Source organism: Haemorhous mexicanus, chromosome 3, assembly GCF_027477595.1.
Source record: "Haemorhous mexicanus isolate bHaeMex1 chromosome 3, bHaeMex1.pri, whole genome shotgun sequence".
Taxonomy (NCBI): domain Eukaryota; kingdom Metazoa; phylum Chordata; class Aves; order Passeriformes; family Fringillidae; genus Haemorhous; species Haemorhous mexicanus.
This window is the reverse complement of record NC_082343.1, coordinates 26,833,272-26,855,565: the sequence shown is the minus strand read 5'-3', so window position 1 is coordinate 26,855,565 and position 22,294 is coordinate 26,833,272. Positions and strand designations below refer to the sequence as shown.

General features: G+C 38.9%; 1 protein-coding gene across 4 annotated transcripts in view; it reads left to right on the top strand.

Annotated features, from left to right (window-relative positions):
• The window catches only part of THADA (THADA armadillo repeat containing), a 152,811-nt gene that overhangs the window by 59,485 nt on the left and 71,032 nt on the right, over positions 1-22,294 (top strand). For 3 of the 4 annotated variants that reach the window (XM_059841162.1, XM_059841163.1, XM_059841164.1), the window contains exon 29: positions 5,504-5,672. The exons of the other annotated variant lie outside the window; for it this stretch is intronic. In XM_059841162.1, the coding sequence (XP_059697145.1) occupies positions 5,504-5,672 (169 nt within the window). The remainder of the gene's footprint in view (positions 1-5,503; positions 5,673-22,294) is intronic. 4 annotated transcript variants of the gene reach the window in all.

Here is a 22,294-nt window from a genome sequence, read left to right as displayed (position 1 = left end):
AACATAGGGTTTTATCTTAATTGCCCAAGTTGGAAGAATAAAATACTTAACACTGGGTATAACGAGACTAGAAGTTTGGGCAACCATTAACTTCACTTTAAAGGAAATAGATAAGAATTTATAGGATTAGTACTGCATAAATAATGTGAAATTAATTTTGGCTTGTTTCTGTCCATGGTTTTTGTTCACACACTTTCTGAGCTATGTGTATGTGTTGACTGTAGATCTAAAACCTCCAGCAAACTGCTAGTAGTTCTGTAATATTTTCCTACTCTTCAGGTAAATAATGAGAAGTTGTATCAAGTCTTGGGATTTTCTGGTTTTTTTTTTTTTTTTTTTTTTTTAAAGCAAAATCGTTGCATTTCCATCAGAAAAACATAAACCAAGGGAATCAATAAATGAACAAAAGAAGCTGTAGGTACATGTGTACTAAATTATCATTGGTATTGCAGGAAACCTTACTCTCCCAGTAAGAAATAGGTAGTGTCCTGCTGATTCATCTACAGTAAGAAGTCCAAGTTGCTTAATTGTGTGGAAGCGTGAGTGTTGCTTTTAATTCTATTTTTGGACCCCACTTAGCTTGGAAGTCTGTCACACTGCATTTGAAGTTGCTAAAGGTATTCCTTTAGGAGATAATTTGAAGGGGAAAAAATGAACTAGTATATAATAATGAGGAATGCATACAATGCTCTTGAATCTTAATAACCAGCTCCTTGTAATAGGAGCTGAATCTGTTGCCAAATACTTTTCTTTCTGAGCTTTGACCAGCATCCATGTTTTTCCCTGCTCTAATTTCTTGGTTTTAATTCTTGCTTTAGAACTGATGACATAACTGGGACTGTACAGCTGCATCATGGAGGAAAGGCAGAATCTCCCTCTCATACTATCTACCCTGTCTGTACAGATTCAGACAGAAGATTTACCACCATTTTTTCTTAGCGTGCATTTGTTACGACCTTGTGGCACAGCTAGCTATGAGGATTTAAAGAGTCCCATGTGTGTGACTTTTGTTTATTTATATTTTTCAATCACTTTTATCTTTTAAAAGCCCTGGTGGCTGTTAAAATGCTTTAACTTGCAGGCAGAGGTGATTGGTTTGAATTGCAAAGCCTTTCCTACCTCATGCTGTATGCTTCTCCCAAATTCTTTGTGATGATGGTAGGATACTTGGTTTGACTTAGAAGCTCAGAGGCCCCTTGTGCAGAACATTCACTGTTTCATTAATTAGCAATGACTTTGTTAGTAATGCACAGATTGTGTGACAACAGCCAGTAAAACCTGGAAGTAGACATTCCTCTCCTTGTTAGTCCTTCCTATAACTGTAGGAATTTAGTATAATGAACATATTCTCAGCAACAGGTGTAATTTTTCAAATTAATTCTACTCACTTGTTTCTGTGACCTTTATCTAAAAGGTAATCCTTATTTGCATAGTTAATTTGGGTAATATGAAGTCTGTTACTGGGGAGAAATAAGGGTGGAAAATAAGGACATAGGAAACACCTGCAGGTTTGTTTTTTCTTTTTTTTTTTCCCAAAAGAAGCTTAAGATATTATTTACAGCTAGTGTTCTGTAGTTTGTAGCCAGAGTAATAAATTAGATACTTTGATGTGTGCAGAGGAGTATGGAATCTTTGTGCCTTATGAGAGCTGGTCATAAATCACATCAGTTGGGAGGGTAGTTCAGGATCTGAGTGTTGAAGCTGGAACGGAGCAGTGGAAATGCATTGAATTGAATCTACGGTTACACCAAGCGAAACCTTCTCAGATTTATTGACTTTTTGTTCTTGATCATGGACTGTTTCAAGTAAACATGTTTACATCCAGTGCCTCATGCACCTAGATAAACAGTACTGAGTTCAAGGTGAAATACTACAGTTGTTAATAGCCCTCAGGATTGAATAGAAGTATATCACATGAGGGTTCTGCAAGTTTCGTTCTTGTTGCTGCTTTGAAGTGTAATAAAATAAGGCTGGCAATAATGTATGTTTTTACATATGAGAACATTTTAGATAATTCCTAGATTTTAAAGTCTGCTTGTATCAGACCTGCATGAAAAGGTAGTGTCACGTAGTTGAAGCACTTCCCCTCCACCACCCCCAAGCACCTTTTAGATCAGAGAAGATGGAGCAGTTTTAAATGCAGCTTTGCACACACATCCATGCTGTCCAAATGGATGCAAGACTCCATTGCTGTTATTTCCTGCAGAGAGGAAGAGCCTGCAGCAGAATTGCATTGTGCTCTTGCCAGGTAAAGCTCAGAGTCTGGATGGTGAAGTGCAGTGTTTGGAGGTCCTTTTCTGCCAGTATCCCCTCAAGGCAACTGCTGTCACGTAAATGAGACTCATCTCAGGGATGGCAGCATGCTAAACTGCTGCAGGAGGAGTAACCTGAATGGTTTCATAGCCTTAAAATGCTTCTTAAGTTGCTGGGTTTTGCTGCAGATACCAACTAAGTTACTGTGATTGCCAGAATTGTGCAATAATATTTCTTGATACAGTTTGGGAGACCGCTTCCTTTAATGGTTTCTGAATTCAAGGTAAAATAAATTTTTACCAATTCAGGTAGTGGACTCAGTGTTAAAGTGTATGGTTTGGAGCTTGGTATAACAATGAGCAAAAAATTACTGGATTTGGTTGAAATGTTATTTTTCTGTTGCTCAGTTGTTTTATTTGTATTCAGTCTTTCTGTCCCTTTTTGAGAATTGATCCTGTTTAGTTTTATTTACAGGTGAGAGGTTAAATGTAAGTGGGATCCAGTAAATATCCAAACTCTCTGTTCTAGGGTGCTGCTAGAGGATGGAAAAACTAGTGTAGGTTTTGACATTGTCCTGGCAAACTTCTTGCATGATTCAGGAATGAAGCCAAGTGCCTTCAAAACATGAGAGATGTTCACCTAAGTGCCTTCAGGGTATGCAGAAGTTCAGGGATAGGTCACTAGTGGTGACTTGGCATGACATCTGGCATATGCATGTGAAAGGAGGAGTATTTTTGAAATATTATCAGTGCTATTTCTTGCTGGGGGATGGGGATTGAAAGCAATTGGTTTTCTTTGAGTGTTAGATTTTTAAACAAATATTTTAAATAAATGAGAAGAAACAGTAGAAATTTTAACCCCTCTCAGATTTGGGAAGCTATTTGTTGATATGAAATACCTTCCATCTGTTCCCATTCATGTTCCTATAAAGCAGATGCTTTATTGTTTCTAAACTTTTGTTAGTACGGACTTCATAGGCCTGCTGTTCTCAGAGCTCCCACTAAGGTGTGAGTCCCTGCACCCTGGAGTGGGAGAAGTGTGCATGAATGTACAGCAGGTGTGAGGACAGTGGCAGGCTGGTGGCTGGCTTGCCCTTTGGGCAGGTAGGAGCTGTGGGATCGAATTTCCCTCAGGCACAGAAGGTTGCAGAGCCGGGCCCACGGTGTCCTAGGGGAGCTCTCCATGACTGGGCACCTGTGTGGTTGCTCTGCAGGAGGACTCCAGGCAGCTGAGAAAATTTTGCCTATAACATGAAACTATTTTCTTCTTTCTAAACACAGAGGAGTCTCTTCTATGTTCATAATAAATTTGATAAAATAATAGAGTGGAACAAAATTTGTCATAAAAAATACTTTTTCTACATCTATGTAGGTGCATGTGTTATAAGTCTTTGATGTTTTTACTAGACAAAAAAGTTAAAGACAGGTTATTTAAAAATATGTAGTAATTCGTTGCATTGTGTTTGAGGAAAAAAATCCCTCTTGAAGCATGTAGTGTTAGAAAGTACCCTTGCACAAATTAGAGGAAACTCTGGAATTTTACCCATTTTCCATTCCTCCTGTGAAAACATGACAGATTCCTTGGGATCTGTAAAAGGTCATAAACAAAATTAAGAGAACATGGTTCAGCAGAGCTGAAAGAATGGTTGCAAACAATTGCTGCTTAGGTTTCAGTTTACTGTGAAGTAGAATTAAAATGCTTTTGTTATTAAAAAAAAAAAGGACATTCTTTTAGGAATAGCCAAACTGAATTTCTTCTTGCACCTTGTCAGTATAGGATTGAAGATTATCCCTATGGCAGAGCTTCTAATTGAGACTGTTCTCCTTTAGCATCCTGTTGTGAAGGATGGCCAGTCTGGGAAAAGGAAATGTAAAGATGGTCTTTGTAAAAATCATAATAGAACATACAACCATATTTGCAAGAGTGAAAATTGCTTCAAAAACCTGTTGTTCTGGGGTAGTTCCTCTCTCTTGTTCCTCTGAAGGAGATCTGTGTCTTTCAGGTCTGCCAATGGATAATGTATCTATTTCAGTTGAGACTGTTTAGTTTCTTAGTCTTCAAAACCCTATTAATTTGGTTGCTGGTTCAGGATGGAACCTGTTCTCTGTATTGCTTTTATTTGAACTAAAGTAAACTTCTGCTTTGACTTTAGATTTAAATCTGATACAAATACTTGAAAATTTAGAATGCCGTTTAATGTCATTTAATTTTTAAATATGTAGGCATGACACTGCAGGGTTTGTTGGGGTTTTTCTTCAGCAGAGGTCAAAATCATTTTAGCAGGGGATAAGCTCATCTACCTGGGATTGTGTAAGCTGAAAAGACATAGGAAGCAATTGAGCAAAGAGATGGGAGTATTGGAGTAGAGAAGGCCATCTCTCAAGTCATCACAATCACCTGGGAGGTAGCAGAGCATAACTTCAGCCATACTGCATTTTCCATCACCTAAGACATTTGGCCTTTCATGTCTAAACCCTACAGGTAGTTTTCTCTGTGTGGCTCAATTGTACCTGCATTACCAAAGTTGACACAAGCAAGAATTGCTGGCTTTGAAAGACTTAGCATAACCTTAGTTGATGAGGGACTCCACGCCAATTCATTATACATGCTACTGAAGTAGTAGATGACTGGTTCATGTGTTAATGTTTGCTCATTCTCAATGTATTTTCATAAATTTTGGCTAGTCATGAAAACCTTAATAGCACTAAAGATAGAGGATTCTTTTTGGCATTTGCTTTATATAGAGTCTTGCATCTTAGCAGTTAATTTTAAATAAAAAGTGTTTTTCTTTTAAATACTAATTATAAATAATGGGAAATTATTTTCCAGTGTGTTTTTTTATTTCCTGCCTTTAAAGGTATTCTAAAAACCAGAGGGACGTTTGGCCCAAAATTCACTAGATACTATGTTGTGTTCTCATGGAAACATCTGATTGACTACATCGAGCTAACAGTTTAAGTCAAACTCATTATACATTTAAATGTGATTAGTAAGTAACATAAACATCCAGAAAGAAAAGGAAAGAATTGCATTATTTCCTTTTTATTTTCCTTTATGTAAACACCAGAACTTGTAAATGACAACAAATCCTCTGGCATAGCTCTGGTGTGGCTTACCTTTCACTGTGAGAAGACTGTGTATTGGATTTGTGAGAAATATGGTTTGGTTTCATTGCCCTGTCCTTTGTCCGGTTGTGGGCAGCCCGGTGGCTTGCAGGATGGCACCTGACAGGTGTGTCTGGTTTCTGCAGGTGTGGGCACAGCCCCGTGTACCGCTGCCGGGAGATGTCGGGCCGGGCCCTCGTTCCCTTCCTTGTGGCCACGGAAATTCCGCACACGGTGCTGGCCCTGCTGCGGGGGCTCCCAGACTCTGCCGCTCCTGGCATGAGACAGAACTCTGTTCATGGAACCCTGCTGCAAGTAAGCTTGGGAGGCTTGGTTTGCATTCATTTGGTTTTGTTTGTGAGGGTTTTAATTTATTTTTTTTTTTACTGTTGGGGTTTTTAAAAAAGTTTTTGGTCATACTTGACAGCCAGATAACATAAGATACCATGAGTTGTGCATAACGTTCACACGTTGTCAAAACATACATGGAGACTGCTTTTGAGTTTATTCTGTCAGATGATAAATGTGGAATGCACATTTCAGCTGTCATTTGAAGGCAGTAAGCTGTAAGTAGTAACATTTGCATTTCATATCATGTTTCATCTCCAGAGATTAAAGTGCTTTAAGAGCAAATATCCCTATCTGAATGTATTTACAGAGAGATCTCTGTGACTTGCCCAAAACGACTGAGCAAATCTGAGGCGAAGCTGAACTCCATGCACCAATAGCATTGTATATATATTCAGACTTGCTACTGACCCACATAATTATTTATCACTCCATTTGCTTTTCCTGCTACACCAACAGCTTTCTGTCAGTGTGCTGTACAAGTTATGGTAAGCTTTATACTGTTGTCTTCTGGAAACATTCTGAAGAACAGCTCACTTACCAGAAATTTCTTCATTCTCCATATATCATTCCCCTGGTTTATGGCAGTCAGTTCACTGTGTTTCATTTTTAAGCTATCACGGTAATAAGTTACTGATTTTTATTGCCTGTTTTTCACAAGCAACCCTCCAACAAAGCCACATTGTACACGATCAGCTCTGTTGGTCTGTCTTAGTTGGCAAGCTTTCTAGGGACAGGTTCCCACTGTAAGCTCTGTGTTGGGGTGTGTATGGTTGTTTTTATTTGGTTTTTAATTGTATCTTTTCAGGCATATTATTTCCCTTTAAAATCAAGACTTTCAGGAAAATCTGGGAAATGGGTGAAGTCCCTCTAGGGCTGTTCATGTCAACTTTACCTATTAAAGGGTTTTGGGCAGCTGAATCTGGATTTGAATGATGGTTGTCACAGTGAAGGGTTTTGCAGGGTGTGGGATGGGCTCCTGCTCTGAAAAGCAGTTGATGCACCTGATACATGCAGGGGATACATGCCGTGTCTGGATGGGAAGGGGGGGATTGCCATCCTCACATTGGCTGTGCAACCCTGCTGTGTCACAGCTCCTGAAGTGTTAGGAAGAGAGGGTTGTTCCAACAGTGAGAATGAAATGCTTTCTCAATCCAGAATGATTATAACTACTCGTGAGGGTATGGACTGGCAGTAGTGTATAGAGTTAACTGCCTTCTCTTCAGTTACCTGGAGAAGAAAGATGATAAAAAATAAAATAATAATGGAGGGTAGATATGAAAGAGCCGAAAGAATGATCTGGTTTTTAATTCAGTGTTGCTAATGTGATCTTATGCATATTGTAGGGAGCTTTTCACACCTATGAGGTGGGAGATATTCCCAGAGTTTTAACCTGATTTTTCATCAGTTTTGAGCAGCTGCTAGGAGCTACTTCTTCAATTTGTATTGCGCAAGGAGAGACCATACTGTCAGAGAATCATATTCTTCCAAAAATGTCAGTCTTACCATAACAGTTCAGTGGTTTGGTTTCTCACATTTGTCTTGGGCTTTACTGCTACTGCTTATGAATCAAGAGTACTCAAAATCTTTATTTAATGCTTAATTTAATTTAGTGTATGGCTGACGTGTGACTTTTTGGGGGTTGCTGGATGCCTGGTTTCAGTTTCCTTTTTATCAGTGTTAATTGGGACTTGCAAATCTGGTGGTAGGGCTTATTGAAATTTAGAAATATGTTATGGGGACTATTGGTTAAAGCACTATTTCTCAGTAGGCTGACTTGAAGAGATGGTGATCTGGGTGTTCAAAACTGTTTGCACTGCTTTTCCATGACACAGTGGAGGATTGATCATCCTCCTTGATATAAAACCAAGACAAAAATTTCTACTGAAAGGAGCAAGTCTGTACAAAACTCAAAAAAATATACATTTTTCCAGTAATACAAGGCCAATATCTTATGAAAATGGAATTCAGTCATTTGATTTGTTCAGTCACATGAGAAGCTAATAGGTTCATTGCTTGAGCTTTTTATTTCAGTGTTCATATACTGTCAAGTTCTGAAAAGGAAGGCTGGAATTATTCAGAATTAGGTGGCAGTGCCAGATGTAGTAAATTGTGAAGGTATATTTCAGTTATGTTTCAGAGTTATGTAATTTATAGAAAAATCATTCAAAAACAGTTCAGCATGTAGTGCTTGTCCAGACATGGCTTGGTTTTCAAAATGCTGAGATTGCCAAGAAGTGCTTTTATGACCGTGGATGTAGATGTGTTGTGTTTAACTTGAGACCTCTGCATTATGTGAAAACATGTCTTTTTCCCCATAGTGTTTTAACTGTGGCTCAGTTTGCATAGGAATAGGAATGTCCATGAGGATAAAATAATGTTATGCATTACAGATTTTACAGAACAATTCTTTTCAAGAATTATGCAAGGGGGTGCTGTGCTTCTGTAACACTTGGGGAGCTGATGATATTCTTCAAGAAGCAGTTCTGCATCATAGGCAAATGCACTGACTTAAATAAGGCAACCAAAAAAATCTTTTCAATGCTTAATGTTTCCTTTATGAGTACAGTTTCTGCTTTGCTTCATAAACCAAATTGGCATGGGTTGGGGGAAGGAAATAAAGTTTCTAATTCACAAGAAAATGCAAACATTTTGTACTAGTTTTCTTGAATAAGGAAGTCTTTCTGGCTTGTTTTGTTTTAAGATCTCAGCTTTTTAGCTGATCAGCTGAAAGGAAGAGCTCATCCAGAGCTTTTTGTAGGGACTTCTGGAAGAGTATCAAAATTTGACTAGGGAAGCCTAAAGGCTTGTGTATCTTTGACTTTTAGCAGTTGCCAAGGAACTTACAAATATTTGGGAAGTTTGTGAGGTTTCCTTATCAGAGGATCAAATGTTCTTTTGACCTTCTGCCTCTTTTGGATTGGAATTTCTGCAGTATATATTCAATCTTTCCAGAAAAAAAAAAAAAAAGGAGAAATTTAGAATGAGCCAGGCAAGGCTGCCTTTTACCTTAACATCCTCAATCAGTCATTCTTTGGGTGTAATTGAGTTCCAGCAGAGCTCCTCTCCTTGTTTCCTCTGCTGCTTTTATCAGTTGTCATCAGTGCTCTCTTGGAGGCCTCTGGGTTGCTTACATGATGCTGAGTTGGTCACCCAGCAGCTGCCAGGGTGGTTGAAGCCCCCCATGAGGAGCAGGACCTGGGGGCACAAGGCTGTTTCCTGTAGAAGCCCTTGTCCACTTGTTCTGCTTTGTTTGGCAGCTTGTAGCAGACACCCCCTGCAGTGTCACCCCCACTTCAGTTCTTGGCTGTAAGCTCCCAGCTGGCTCATCACCCACCCCCAGGCAAAGCTCTATGCATTCCAGCTGTTCTGCCACACAGAGGTCAACCCCCATCTTCTCATCTCCCCTAGCTGTCCTTCCTAAGGGACCTGTATCCCTCCATTGCCTTACCCCAACATGTCAGCTATTGTATCTTCCCTCTGTGATGCTAGCAAGATCACAGACTGCATCTGCACATGGACCTTTTAATTCCTCTAATTCTTTAAACCCTTCCTTTGAGTGCTTAGAAGTGAAGAAAAGTTACAGGGACCCTATAAAGATTTGTCCAGAAAACAAGGCAGCACCTTTAATTCATCTGGCTGTGGGTTATTTATGATGATTAAAAAACCCTCCCAAATGCATAAACTTTCAGATTGGTTTGCCAGGCAAAGCAGATGTTAGACTTCAGCTTTTGTTTTTATCTTGAGAGAATCAGTTAACATGATTGATGCTGGATTTCAAAGCCTGTGTGATGTTCATAGATGGAGAATCCAGTTGTTTTTAGTACAGTGGAATAGCAATGGTATGACTGGAGCTTTCAGTCACAGTTCTGCACTCATTAGTTTCCAGAAATCTTTTTCACATTTGTATACTGGAAAAATCTGTACTCCAATGAGAGTGTATATACCCTTACATGCTGGTCATATCAAGAAGAATCCATTGGGCAGCTGCCATTAATCATGAGCAGACATAATTACTGTTAAGGTTTATTTGTTTTTCATATGAATGAATCTGCACATCAGTTGACTCATTATCTTATGTTTTATCAGTTTGATCTTCACATTCACTTTGGCAAGCCTACAGTTACATATTTTCAGAACGCAGGGGATTAGGTCAATGAAAGTTATTAAAAGAGACATTGTGTTTTCATTAACTTGTCTGTGCCTTGTTCTGAAATGTTGAAGGTTGCTTCTATTATTTGGCCATTCTATTTGAAGAGCTTTTTGCAATCTCTTTGGAATTTTTAAAGCATGGATTAGGAGGAAGGAGGATTCAGTGACTTCTCCCTCGTCACTTGCTGCTTATATGTAGAGGGAGCAACATGACTTTGTCTGTGTGCCTCCATTTACTGCCTTCACCAGGAGATGGATTGTATGGTCCAAAATAAAGCTTTTGATAGAAGTTCCCAGCTGCTTATATCATTAAAGACCAATTTCTGTCTTGAATCTGCTTTGGTCCTGATGAGTATTTACATTTTTGGTGGTACTTTGTACAAGCAGTCAAATAACCACATAGAATAAAATTTAAAAAAAAAATTCTCTGCTGGTCTTGCATGTTCTTGCAGGTGGATCCTTCCTGTTGTGACTGGTTTTGGTCACTGCTATAACTCAAAAGTCACAGAAATTCTGCTTGCTCTGCTGTGGTCTCTAGGGACATTTCAGCCTATCCCCTATCTTCTCATCTGAGGCCTGGCTGGTAGCTTCTCTTTGCTTTGCTGCCATCTTCCCACTAATTCCTGTTACTTTGTCACTCCTGCTGATTTATCCTGAGATTTGTTCCCTGAGCATATGCCTATGTTTTACATTGTGAGAGAAAAACTGTATTCCTTCTCTCTGGGGATCTGTTCTTAAAGCCATACAAAATATAACTGGCAGATGAAATGGAGAATTTGTTATGCTTTGGTGGAGGGTTAAAACTTCATGAAGATAAAAATGGAAAATCACTTAATGTTGCTTTGAGTTTCAGCAATCAGCAGTCATTTGCTCTTCACAAATTGTTATGCTTAATATTCAAACTTTCTCCAAAATTTATTTTTATCCACAAAATTCTGTGGTGTCAGAGCAGCCAGCTGGTTCAAAGAAGTGTGTGTTTGTGTGTGTGTGAGGTTGATTTTTCCTTGTTTGTTTGTTTTTTGTGGTCACTAATTCAAACAGTTCTGTTAGGCATATGAATGCAACGTCTCGTGCAAGGAGTGCTGTTTTGAGATTTTGAACCTTTTTTGTTTAGTTTTTGAAACAAGCAACACTTGCATCTCAAATCTGAAGAACAGAATGAGTCACATTGACTCAGTTGCATGTGACAGAAATTAGACTTATAGGAGATATTGGACTTCATAACTCTTTACATTTTTTAACATTCATTGTAAAAATTAAACTTCCTACTGACTTCATTGGGTCAAGAAGTTAGTTACTTTTCAGGAAGTAGCAGCATCTTATAGAACTAGAGCCATCTCTGAAAATTCTTAAAATGGAAGAATCAAGAGCCCTTGTATCAAAAAATAATAATATGATTAAAACACTTTCATGGTTGCATAGTAGGTTTTTCTGTACAGGACTTTTATCATAGAATCATGGAGTTTGAGTTGGAAGAGACTTCAAAGATCAGGTTCCAACCCCCCAGCCCTGGGCAGGGGCACCTTCTCCTACACCAGGTTGCTCAGAAACCCATCTAGTCTGGCATTGAATACTATGAAAGTCATGTACTATTTCCTTGTTTTAAAATATTTCTGGAGTTTGTGCAATGGTAGAACTTTAAATTATGTGTATCAACTCTTTGGGTATGCTGATTCTTGAAATCTTAATGGAGAGCTGGAAGAAGGGATTTAAAGATGAAATAATTGATTTAAAGGATGGTTGGAGCCTTCATTAGAGCAGCAAGAAAATCGGGACAAGAACACAACCTTATAACAGCCATGCTGGGTCATGTTAAGATTTGTCTGAGTCAGGGTGCTCCCTCCAGCAAGGACTGATAGCACAAGCCCAGGAAAAAAAAGAGTAAGGCAGATAAAACAGCTGGAGAAACATCTGCATGTGCTATCTTAGCTTCCAGCACTTTTGAGCCAGAGATGTATGGATATGACTTTTTGGAAGATAAAAATTCAGTACATGGTTGTACTGATGAAAAGCAGCAATTCATGATGAAAGCATCAGTATGTTAGGTAGTTTAATTATCAGGCAGAATTGTATTAAGCCAGGTTGTTTTTGATGAAAGTAATGAGAGTCTGCCTGATGAATGCAGATGCTTCTTTCCTTCCTTTGAGGAGGAGGATTTTAGCTGAAATGGCTCCAAAGGAAGGTCAAGCTTTAGGTATTTCAGATTGTGATCACTCTTGTGTTTTATGAGTTTAATACTTGAATACTTACTCAGAGGACTAAATGCAGTTTAAATAATTTGAAAATAAAGCTGAGAAGAATGATGCATGAAGGAGAACTCACAAGCAGTCACTGAACCTGCCTTTTATTGGACTGAATAGGTAATAAAACCCCACAGACTCGGGTGAGTAGGGTGTGAGAATATGAGACAAGTCAAATACATTTTGAAGGTCATTCTTGGATGCTGGTCCTTGTTGCTGGGTAAAAGAGAGAGGAGTACTATTTATGAGTTTCACCTAAAAATCCTTAATGTGAATTAGCAGCAGTGTTGGCAGTGACCATAGTTTTTTCTTGTTTTGTTTTGAAGACAGAGGATCTCCAGATTCTGAGGGAACGCATGCGGAAGTAGTGTGTTGTTTACTTAGCTTTATTCAGTAGCCTAGGAACATTGTCTATGGTGAATTACATTTTATTTGTCTTGGCAGTAAAGTTTGAAGTGTAGCATTTCAATGTTGGCTTATAAAAACTCAATGTAGTAAACAAGCCTTACATTGTCTACTGATCAAAGAAATAAACCTGCTAAAATTAAATGTTTTCCAGTGAAACTTCCTTTCAGCTGTTTCTCTTCTAATCTCAATTTCTAGTGTTCAAGATAAGCCTTACTTTTAAGATTAGTACAAACAAAGAAGAAATACTGATGTCAGGTTGGAAACATCATTTATATGGAGCTGGCAATAAGAGAACAGTTGTCTCATTTCTTTATGTTGTAAATTTGTATTGACTGTTCCATAAGGGTACACTGATATAAGAAGGCAGTGAGCATTTGAGAATGAGATTTGTATCTATGAATGCAACAGAAATGCAGCTGAGTTCCAGGAATGGGAGGAGGCAGTCTCTGAAAGAGAGTCATTGATGAGATTTCGCCAGAGGTTTTCTTTCAGCTGTTTTTTTAATTAAAAAAACAAATGGAGAAAAAGACACGTAATCTGATTGACTGGGCAGCCCTGCTGGTTGTACATGGCTTTGAAGTTGCTTTAACTGCAGTTAGTAATGCTCCCAAATATTGTCTCTGACTTCCTAAGACATGTCACCACTTTTCAAAAGGACATAGATGTACACAGCTCTTACAAATCTATTAGGTCTCTTCAGTTTCTGCAAAATTGAGTTCCCTCTTACAGCTGCTAAGGATGTGCAAAGGTTCTGTTGTTGAAACCTTGTGGGGTCACATCTTTCTAGTGAAAAAAAGACATGGTTTAGTGCAGGATTAGCAACATTCATCAGTCAGTGAAAACAACTACTGTTTTGATTAAGAGGTAACTATAGTAATGATTACTCTGGGTTGTGCCAGGGAGAACATGTCACTTGTCCCCTCTCTGCAGGGAGAGATGCCTTGATGGATGCACTACTTCTGTCTCTCCCATACCTAGATTTTGACACTTGTTACTCTGTTTATGGTAAGCAGTTGGTTTGCAAGCGTTTTGGCCCTCCTGTTCTAGTGCACCTAGTTCCACTGCTTTATGAATAAAAGCTCCTACAACCCTGCTAGCAGAAGTTTTGGGTGCCTCTGTGTGTGTGGCCATTTGAGGTACACTACCTGGTGCTCAGTTACAGCCATCCATACAAGCTGGCATCTCTAGCTGTGTTTGTGGATAGTAGTGCAGTGACTGAAAACACTATCTGTGAGTGTGGTTATATAAAACAACTTTGATTAGGTGTTAATAAAGATAAATCCTCTTTATAGGTACAGTTTTCACAGTGGATACATTATTTTGTCTTTAAATGATGGACATGTGAAAAACAACTTTCAGCACAATGTTTTACTTTTCATTACTGAAATCTTCCTGAAGAGAGTTGAACTATTCTAGGCACTGGCTGAGTAATTTGATTTAGACCTCCCAGAACAACAGTTGAACTGTTGTGAAGTCTGAATTTTTAAGTGTTCCATTCTGTGCATATTTCTTGCACCTGTTTTGTATTATGAATCTATAAGTATCCCTCATGATTAGTCAGGAAAGCAATCCTATCACTCTGTCACTGGCAGAGGATGTTTTTACAGTTGGGAAGGGAGAAGCTGAAACTTGTAAAGCTTACTGAAGATATAATATTCTCCTAGGTGGTGCAGTGGATTAATTTAGTACTCCATGGAGTTCATTTTTCATCTCCCAAAACATATTTTCCATCCAATCCACATAGGATTTTTTTTCCCCTTCCTTTTGATCTAGGAACCATGTCTTTAAAACTTTGAGCCAAACGAAAGACAATCCTGAATACACTTTCTACATATACTTTTAAAAATGCCCATCCATGATAAGTATTGACTGCTTGAGGATGTATGAAAAATTCTTGCATACAGTGAGGCCTTTTTACTATTCTGTGTTTTCAGAAGTTCAGGTTATAGTGAGAAATAGGGGAAGGTGTCTTCTGTGTTTTTTGGGAGCTCTCTCAGCCTGTTTACAAAAGAGAAGAATATTCTCCATGAAAAGGAGAGAAAGCTGGGAAAATGGGCTTTCTAAAGAATGCTGGGTGGGAGAACCAAATGAAGATGAATAAATGTTTGTGAGTGGGCAGCTACTCAGTAAGGAGTTAGCAATGTTGAGGGAGGGCCAGGATGCAAGAATCTTGAATAGTGGAACAAAAAAGTTGAAAGGAAGAAAGGAGGAAAAACCTGGAAGTCTAAGGAAGTGACACAAAATAAACCAAAACAAGAAGACACTTTTCCAGTGTGTGACAAAAGATATCAAGGGTGTTAATGCATCTAATCACATAGTGTGCTTTCTCTGTCTTAACCAATTTAATGCATGTTAATTGCTTTGGTTTTTAAAAATGTTTCTATGTCACAGCCATTTCTTTCAGTAGTGTTTCTTACTACTGTTTTTTCTTGCCTTTATATATTTAAGTATTTTAAAATACCAGCATTTTTGAAGTAGTTACTGTTGTGCTAAAGTTTTCTTGGAGTATTTTTTCACATGGCTGTTTGACTTAAAGTGTGTTTTTATTTACTGAGGCTCTAAATGGCTGAATCTGAGCTTGAACATACTCTGTGAATGTGTTCCTCCGATGGTGTTTATGCATAGGCCAGAACAGTAAATGGGTAGGCAGGCATAGGAAGGGTTGTACAGATGTTTCACAGACATAAAGAAAGTACACGGGACAGAAAGTTTATGTGGGTGTGTGATTAACAGGGAGAAGCTGTGTTATGGTTGTACCTAGTAGTGGAGAGTTTATTTGGAGGAGTAGGAGTGGTGCCTTCCTTGTAAGGGTCTGTCCGCATGTTTTGCTTTTAGGTCAGGGGCAGTGTGAGGAGCAAAGCTCTACTGAAGCACAGTTTGTTTTCCACTGTCTAGTTCTACATGATTCCAGTTCTGGGGCATTTCTGCTAAAAACCTCAACGAAAAGCCTGTGACACTAAACTGGGAGGAGCTGTCAACTCCCTTGAGGCTAGAGAGACCCTGCAGAGAGACCTCAGCAAATGAGAGAGATGGGCAACCACCAACTCTGTGAAGTTTAACAGTGTCACGTGCCCAATTCTGCGCTTGGGACAGGGCAGCCCTGGTTGTGTGTATAGACTGGGAAATGAGAAGTTGGAGAACAGCTCCATGGAAAGGGACCTTGGGACCTTGACTCATGTTCCACTTGGTCAATGGCAAGTGGAACCTGAGTCAGCAGTGCCCTGGCAGCCAGGAGGGCCCTCCCTGTTCTGAGGAACATCAGGCCCAGCATGGCCAGCTGGGCAAGGGAGGGGGTTGTCCTGCTCTGCTCTGGGGCAGCCTCACCTCCAGTGCTGGGGGTAGTTCTGGGTGACACAAGGTAAGAAAGATGTTAGGGAGTGTCCAGAGCAGGTCCATGAGGTTGATGAAGGGCCTTGAGGGGAAGCCATATGAGAGTGGCTGAGTCACTTGGTCTGTTCAGCCTGGGGTAGAGGACTCTGAGAGGAGACCTCATTGCAGAGTTACGATTTCCTTGTGAGGGGAAGAGGAGGAACAGGTATTGGTTTCTTTACTTGTGTGACCAGGAATCAAGGGAACAGGATGAGGCTGAGTTGGGAGAGGTTTCAGCTGGATATCAGGAAGACAGCAGAGAGTGTGGCCAGGCACTGGAACAGAGTCCCCAGAGAATGGTCACAGCAGCAGTCTGACAGAGAGTTCAGGAAGCATTTGGACAATGCTCTCAAGCACATGGTGTGACTCTTGGAGATGATCCTGTGCAAGGCCAGAAGTGATAATAATGTGAATTTTAAGTTGAGTGATGAAAAAATATGGCTTCCAGTGGAGCTGCAGGCAGCTCTTAGACTTGGTATACCCTGCAGAGCCTTCCTTAGGTGCTGGAAACAGTATGGGTGTGCTCTAACTGCAGAAAAGAGCAAGGAGGGATGCTGAGAGGGTGAGGGATGCTTCTAAATTTATCACCTGTCAAGATTCAGTTGTCTTTGGATCATCAGAGTCTCCTTGATGTTTGGGAGTGTGGAAACCTCCCCCACAGCTTTAAGCAACCAAAGAATTAATAAGGCTTCTGAAGGAACGATAAGCAGCAGGTGCTTCTATTCTGCCCTCCCTAGTTGCTTATGCCTCTGTTATCTCTACCCTGTTTCCTCTGGCACCCTCACTATCAACTCTCTCCCACCAGCTCTTGTTTCACATGTTTGCTCCCTTTTATCTGTGTTTTGGACCTCATCCTCTTACAGAATAGCTGCTGTTGTGGTATTTTGTTGCATATTGCACTGGAGTAATCACCATTAATTAATGCTGTCAGAAATGAAGACCAAATGTATCTGTGTATTGATTTTATTCAGAAGTGTAAACTTCAGATTCAGTGCATCTTCACATCTGCAATGAATGTCTCAATCTCTATTTGGCAGGTAACCTCTGCAGATTGTGGTTCATTCTGGCCTGCTTTGATTGTGAAAAATAAGCAATAGTTATTAATTTTTTTCCCTCAATTACAGAGGTGCTTTCAAAGCTGCAGAAAGGTCTTTGTGACAGAGATATATATTGGGAAAACTTTACATCTTGAAAATCTGATTCATCCTTTTTTGGTGCAAGTGCATCAACAACATTAAACTTTCCTTTTCACTAGGAGAAATTGCTTATGAATTCAACACTAAAACATCTGAGGTAAATGGAAGATATTGAGCATTTATAGTTCATATTGAGTTTTACTTGAGTATGGTTGAATTCTCTTAGCACCTTTTCTTCCTTTCACCAGTCTAAATGCATGTGTTTGTTTAGCTTTAAAGTATTAAATTTATAGTCTTAAAAGAGAAAAAGGAGTAAGGTAGGAAAAGCCAACTTCTCTCAGTCCCTATGAAACACTTCTATAGCAAACTCACATCTCGCAAATTACAAATGCTCATCTCACATTTGTAAAGTGCAGAAGATCTTTCATTTGTTCCTCCAAGGTTCTGTCCATCTTATTTCATTGGTGAAGCAGACACTGCTGGCAGGTAGAACAGGAAATGTAAAGAGCACAGTGTTCACTTCCCCCCCCCCCCCCAGAAAATATAGGTGGGGCCATGCTTGAGTGCATGCTTGATTTTTGTATCTACTGAATTATTTTGTGCCATAAGAAATAGGAATAAGGTAGAGCCTTCACTCTTTGGAATGAAGTCACTTTTGAACCCAAACCAACTCAGGGCAAAGAAGAAATATTAAATCAGGTTGTCAGTATGTTATGTAAAACATGCTACATGCTTAATACTTTTTGGGTTATTATGTTAATAGGAAAGTTAGTAATATCAGCATAGAAATATGTGTGTGCTCTGGTGATTCTCCTCTTTTCCCTTCTAGTGAATACTACCCACTTCCATAAAAAGGCTCTGAAGATGTAGAGATGGACATATTAACACTCTAAAAGACTTCACATATACACCCTATTGCCAGATTTTTGTTAGGCTTTATTTCCTGATGTAACATCTAATAAAAAACATATGCTTTGTGTGTGTATGCTGTCTTGCAGCATAAAACTACAGCCCATGGAAAATCCTGAAGCATTTCAAAAGGAAGGGACTTGGTGTAATCACCTCGGGGTATCAAGCATCTTCAGTTGTTGGAAGTGAAAAAAAGCTTATGAAAGCCAAAATGAGCTTTTTATGTTTAACTAGTTTTGAAATATGCACAGTATGGCCTCTTGGTTCTCAGTGATCACTGGTGAGGAAAAAAGTGCTATCTTTGAAACATCACACTGCCTTTAGCAATGAAAGGAGAATATTGTTTTCTCTAAAAAAGTAGAAAGTGTTAGTAAAAATGATAGAGACACAGTGTTGAAGAAGGAAATATAACTACAAAGTAATGTAGCTCCTTGGGTTGTTTAATTTTCATAATTTTTCATTTTTCTGAAAAGCCCTATTGTAGAGAGAAAAAAAAAATTTAATTTAGTCTTTCAGACAGATACGTTGAATATATAGCATTGTCATTTAATTTAATTTGACACAAGAGTTAATAGTTCTAATGACATTTTAAGCTGTTTTCAGTCTTGTGTAATGTGGTACTTTGTGAACAGTTGAAGAAGTTAATTTCCTGTAAAGTTGAGTTTTTGAAGTTCTGTGATCACATGGTCCAAATAAATGATTTCATCCTAAATATTTCTTAAGTCAAGTTGCAAATGTTCCTAGACTGATCATGTCCAGCTCTCAAATTATTACAGCAGTAACTTCTTGGTTTTTTTCTCTCAGAGTGCAGTAGACTATTAGATTTCCTCAGAAAGCGAGACGTTTGTAACCACCACAGCCTTTAAAACTTTTTGTCAACTCTTTGAGTAGTTGAGTCTTGCTAATGGTTTTCCATCAGCCTTTTCCTTTCAGAGGAATTAATGTTCCATTCACATGTTATCTTTTAATTCAGTTTTATATCAGTGATATTTATAAAGGTTGGATATAACAACAGGAAAAAAGGTTTAGAGGTTGGGAGTCACTTGTATATTTTTTGCATTCAGTCATGGACAAAGTTTGTAATGGGGTTATCTACATAAAAAATCCCTGGGGTTTTACACAGACAACTTCTTTGAATAGAATTACAGCACCATGATTATGTACCACAAAAATCCTCAAAGCAGTTGCAGTGCTGCAATTACAGAAGCATGAAGCACTTGGGAGGTGTCCCTGGACAATGCCATTCCATTGCAGTGCTGTGAGCAGGAGGTGGTGTCACAGAACTGAATTAGACAAACTTGACTTGGGTCTTTTTCTTTAATTAGACTGGTTTCTTGTGAATGAAGTGGGTTGTTGGGGGTGACAAGTACAAAATTTTCACAGCTTGTACAGTAACTAAAATAAAGGTGGTAAATTTGAGGATTGTTTTTCATTTTTTTCACGGTTTCTAATGCAAAACTTTCATGCTCATTATTGCTACTGTATTGTAAACAGTGCTGTCTGTAAGGTATCTCTTCAAAGAGACTATATGGTTAAAACTATAATGTCACCAATAAGTATTTTATTTTTACCTTTTAACTTGTTCAGCAAAGAAAACTTGTTTTCTTTGTTGTTATCTGTAACTAGAAGAGATCAAGTAAATAAATTTATAACATCAAGTAAATAAATTTATAAATAGGTGGGCTCCCCTTTTGCAGCTGGCTGATAATTTTTAATGTATTGTAAAGCCAGCTAGCCTGATCAAGTGCACAGAAAATGCATAATGGTGTTTGGAGAGGGGAAGAAGAAGCTTGGTTTCAAATAAAGTTATTTTGTTTTTCCAAGTGCAGTTAAACCATGGAATTTTGTAGAATTTCGGTAGACTCTTTAACTACTTCTGTGGATTCCCTAACTTCTGCAAAGTTCTTGATAATTCATTTTGTTGTCTTTTTTTGCCAAATTGAAATACTTTTAGTGTTTGATTATATTTGAAGCAGTCATGCTGTTATATCTACTTGATTGTAGTTTTAGCTCTGTAGTAAATTTTACTGCTTAAAAACAAACAAACAAACAAAAAACAAAAACAAAACCAAAAAAAATGCAGCTTTATGGAATGATTCTTCAACATAAACCATCAATCCCCAGCATAATCTGTTGATAACCAGCTTTGTGATCAGGATTGAGGACAGGGTATGGAAGAGGCACCTCTCTAAAAATGGTGATAAGGGAGATGCACACAAGATCTGTGTGCTGAGGAGTCATTCAATGTGTGGCACCTTTTAGCTGCTTTGTAGCAGAGATTATGAACAAATAATGGAGCTATGAGTGAGAGTAGCAGGGCCTTCCACTCACTTCTGTTCTGCCAAATTCAGACTGTGAAGTGACTTGAAACCACAAGCTCTCCCTGGATTCTGGTTTAGTTTATGTAAAGGTAGTAAAATTAAGTGTTTAATCTGTTAACTTAAGAAACTGTTGATTTTAGTGGGTGATTTTGTAATTGCAGCCGCTGGTAAAATGCAGAAGCAACAGGACATGGCCTGTGGAGTGGTGGGTGGAGGTGAACACAAGCATGACCAGATTGGTACTGATTGCAAAGGGATAACACAGTGAGGAACTCATTGAGATACTCTTACCACTTGTGTTTGGTGTTTATTTGAATGAAAAAGGGTATGAAGTATCCTAGTAGTCCCTTCCATTACTGATGCAGTGTGGTTTTCAGCTGCCTTGAGCCAATCTGGCTTTTAGTGAAAATGGGTGCCTGCTTGTTCTCATTGCCAGTTTTGAGGCCCTAATGCCAGAGGATTTGTGTAGACTCATGCTCTGCAAACAGCTTGTGCACAGCAATCCACATGCAGCTGATCATCACTGTCCTCTGGCTGCTGGGTGTTCCAGCTGCCACAGATCAGCTGGTGATCCTCTTGGAGCCATTTCAGCAAAACCAAATAAGATTTAAATATTTGGATGTTAGTTAAATAAATTTAAATATTCCAATTTCAATATCAGGCCTCTGCTCATCTAATTGATGTGACTGAAGGGAATGGGGAGCTTGCTTTCATCAGAAACCAGGGTAGGATGTTTGAAATTGTTGAACTTCAGCAGCATGTGGTGTCAAAAAAGTGGTGGGCATGTTAACATCTGCTGCTGGCACCAGTGTGTTCAGAAGGCAGCAACCTCTGTGCAGTTCGATATCCAAAGCTGAGTAGAGGGTTAAGTGGCTGTAAAAAACTGTTCTTAGAGACAGTGAGACAGCTGTACTCTGGGATAAAAAAATCAAAGGCAAACATGTGCAAATGGAGAAGGTGGCCTTGAGTAAGGGAAAGTGTTGGAAGAACTTATTTTTCAAAAAAGTCTTTTCTGGCATAAAAACTGTTGCTGTTGACATTCCCTTATGTCAAAACCACATCAGTTGCATGCAAGTGGAAGAGAGGAGGGGGAAAAATAACAATAAATAGCAGATCTCTCTGACCAGCTTCTAATTCCTCTGAAGAGAAGACCCCCCAGGAAATTTCATCATTTTATTCTGGATATTGTCTGTTACTGGTGAATTCACAAAGGCAACGTTCATCTGCTGTGGTGCTGCTGATTGTAAAACAAAGAGCCTGATCTTACTAGAGCTTGGAAAATGTTTGCTGGCTTTGAGTTTGGCACTTGCTGCAATAGCGTAGGATGCTTGTTTGTCTGGGGAAAAAAATCCACAAGGCGATGAAGCGCTGTCACTAATTAAAATCAGAAGGAATACTTGAGCCCTTTGGGGGAGATGTAATCAGCTGACTAGTGAGATTAAACTTTGGGAACAAAAGGCAAATACATTGCAGGTACAATTCCAAATGTTCAAAGCAGAGATGAAAAATTCATTAACGTTGCTCTCTGATTATGCAGTTAGCCCTTTCCTTGCCCTTAAGTTTACCTTGGCTGGGGCACTTGCAGTTAAATGGCACTGTGGAAATTACTGGAAAACATTAACATTAACTTGTTATTGTAAGCTGACATCATGCTGAGCCTGATGGGAAGTGAAAATTTATAAATAGCTTGTCCATATGTGTAAGGCAAAAATCTGCTGATCTTCAGCAGTAGGATGATTCATGTATTTGCTGTAGTTTAAACTTCATTGGGAGTTTTCTATGTTTCTATGAACTTTGTAGTTTCAAGAACTTCAGGAAGATCAGTGGTCCAAACCTGACAGAACTTTGAGGAAATACTGTTGATATTTTCAGTGCAGTTTTGATTGTAGAATCTATATTGTACTGACACTTAGAGCCAAGTGCTTCCAAAAAAAGTATACTTAAAACATAGTTTTGGCATTTTTTTTTCCTCGCATAAATTCTCATACACATGCCTGCTGTCTATGAACTGGAACTTAGGGGATCTGAATTGACTGTCTCTGAGATGCATCCTT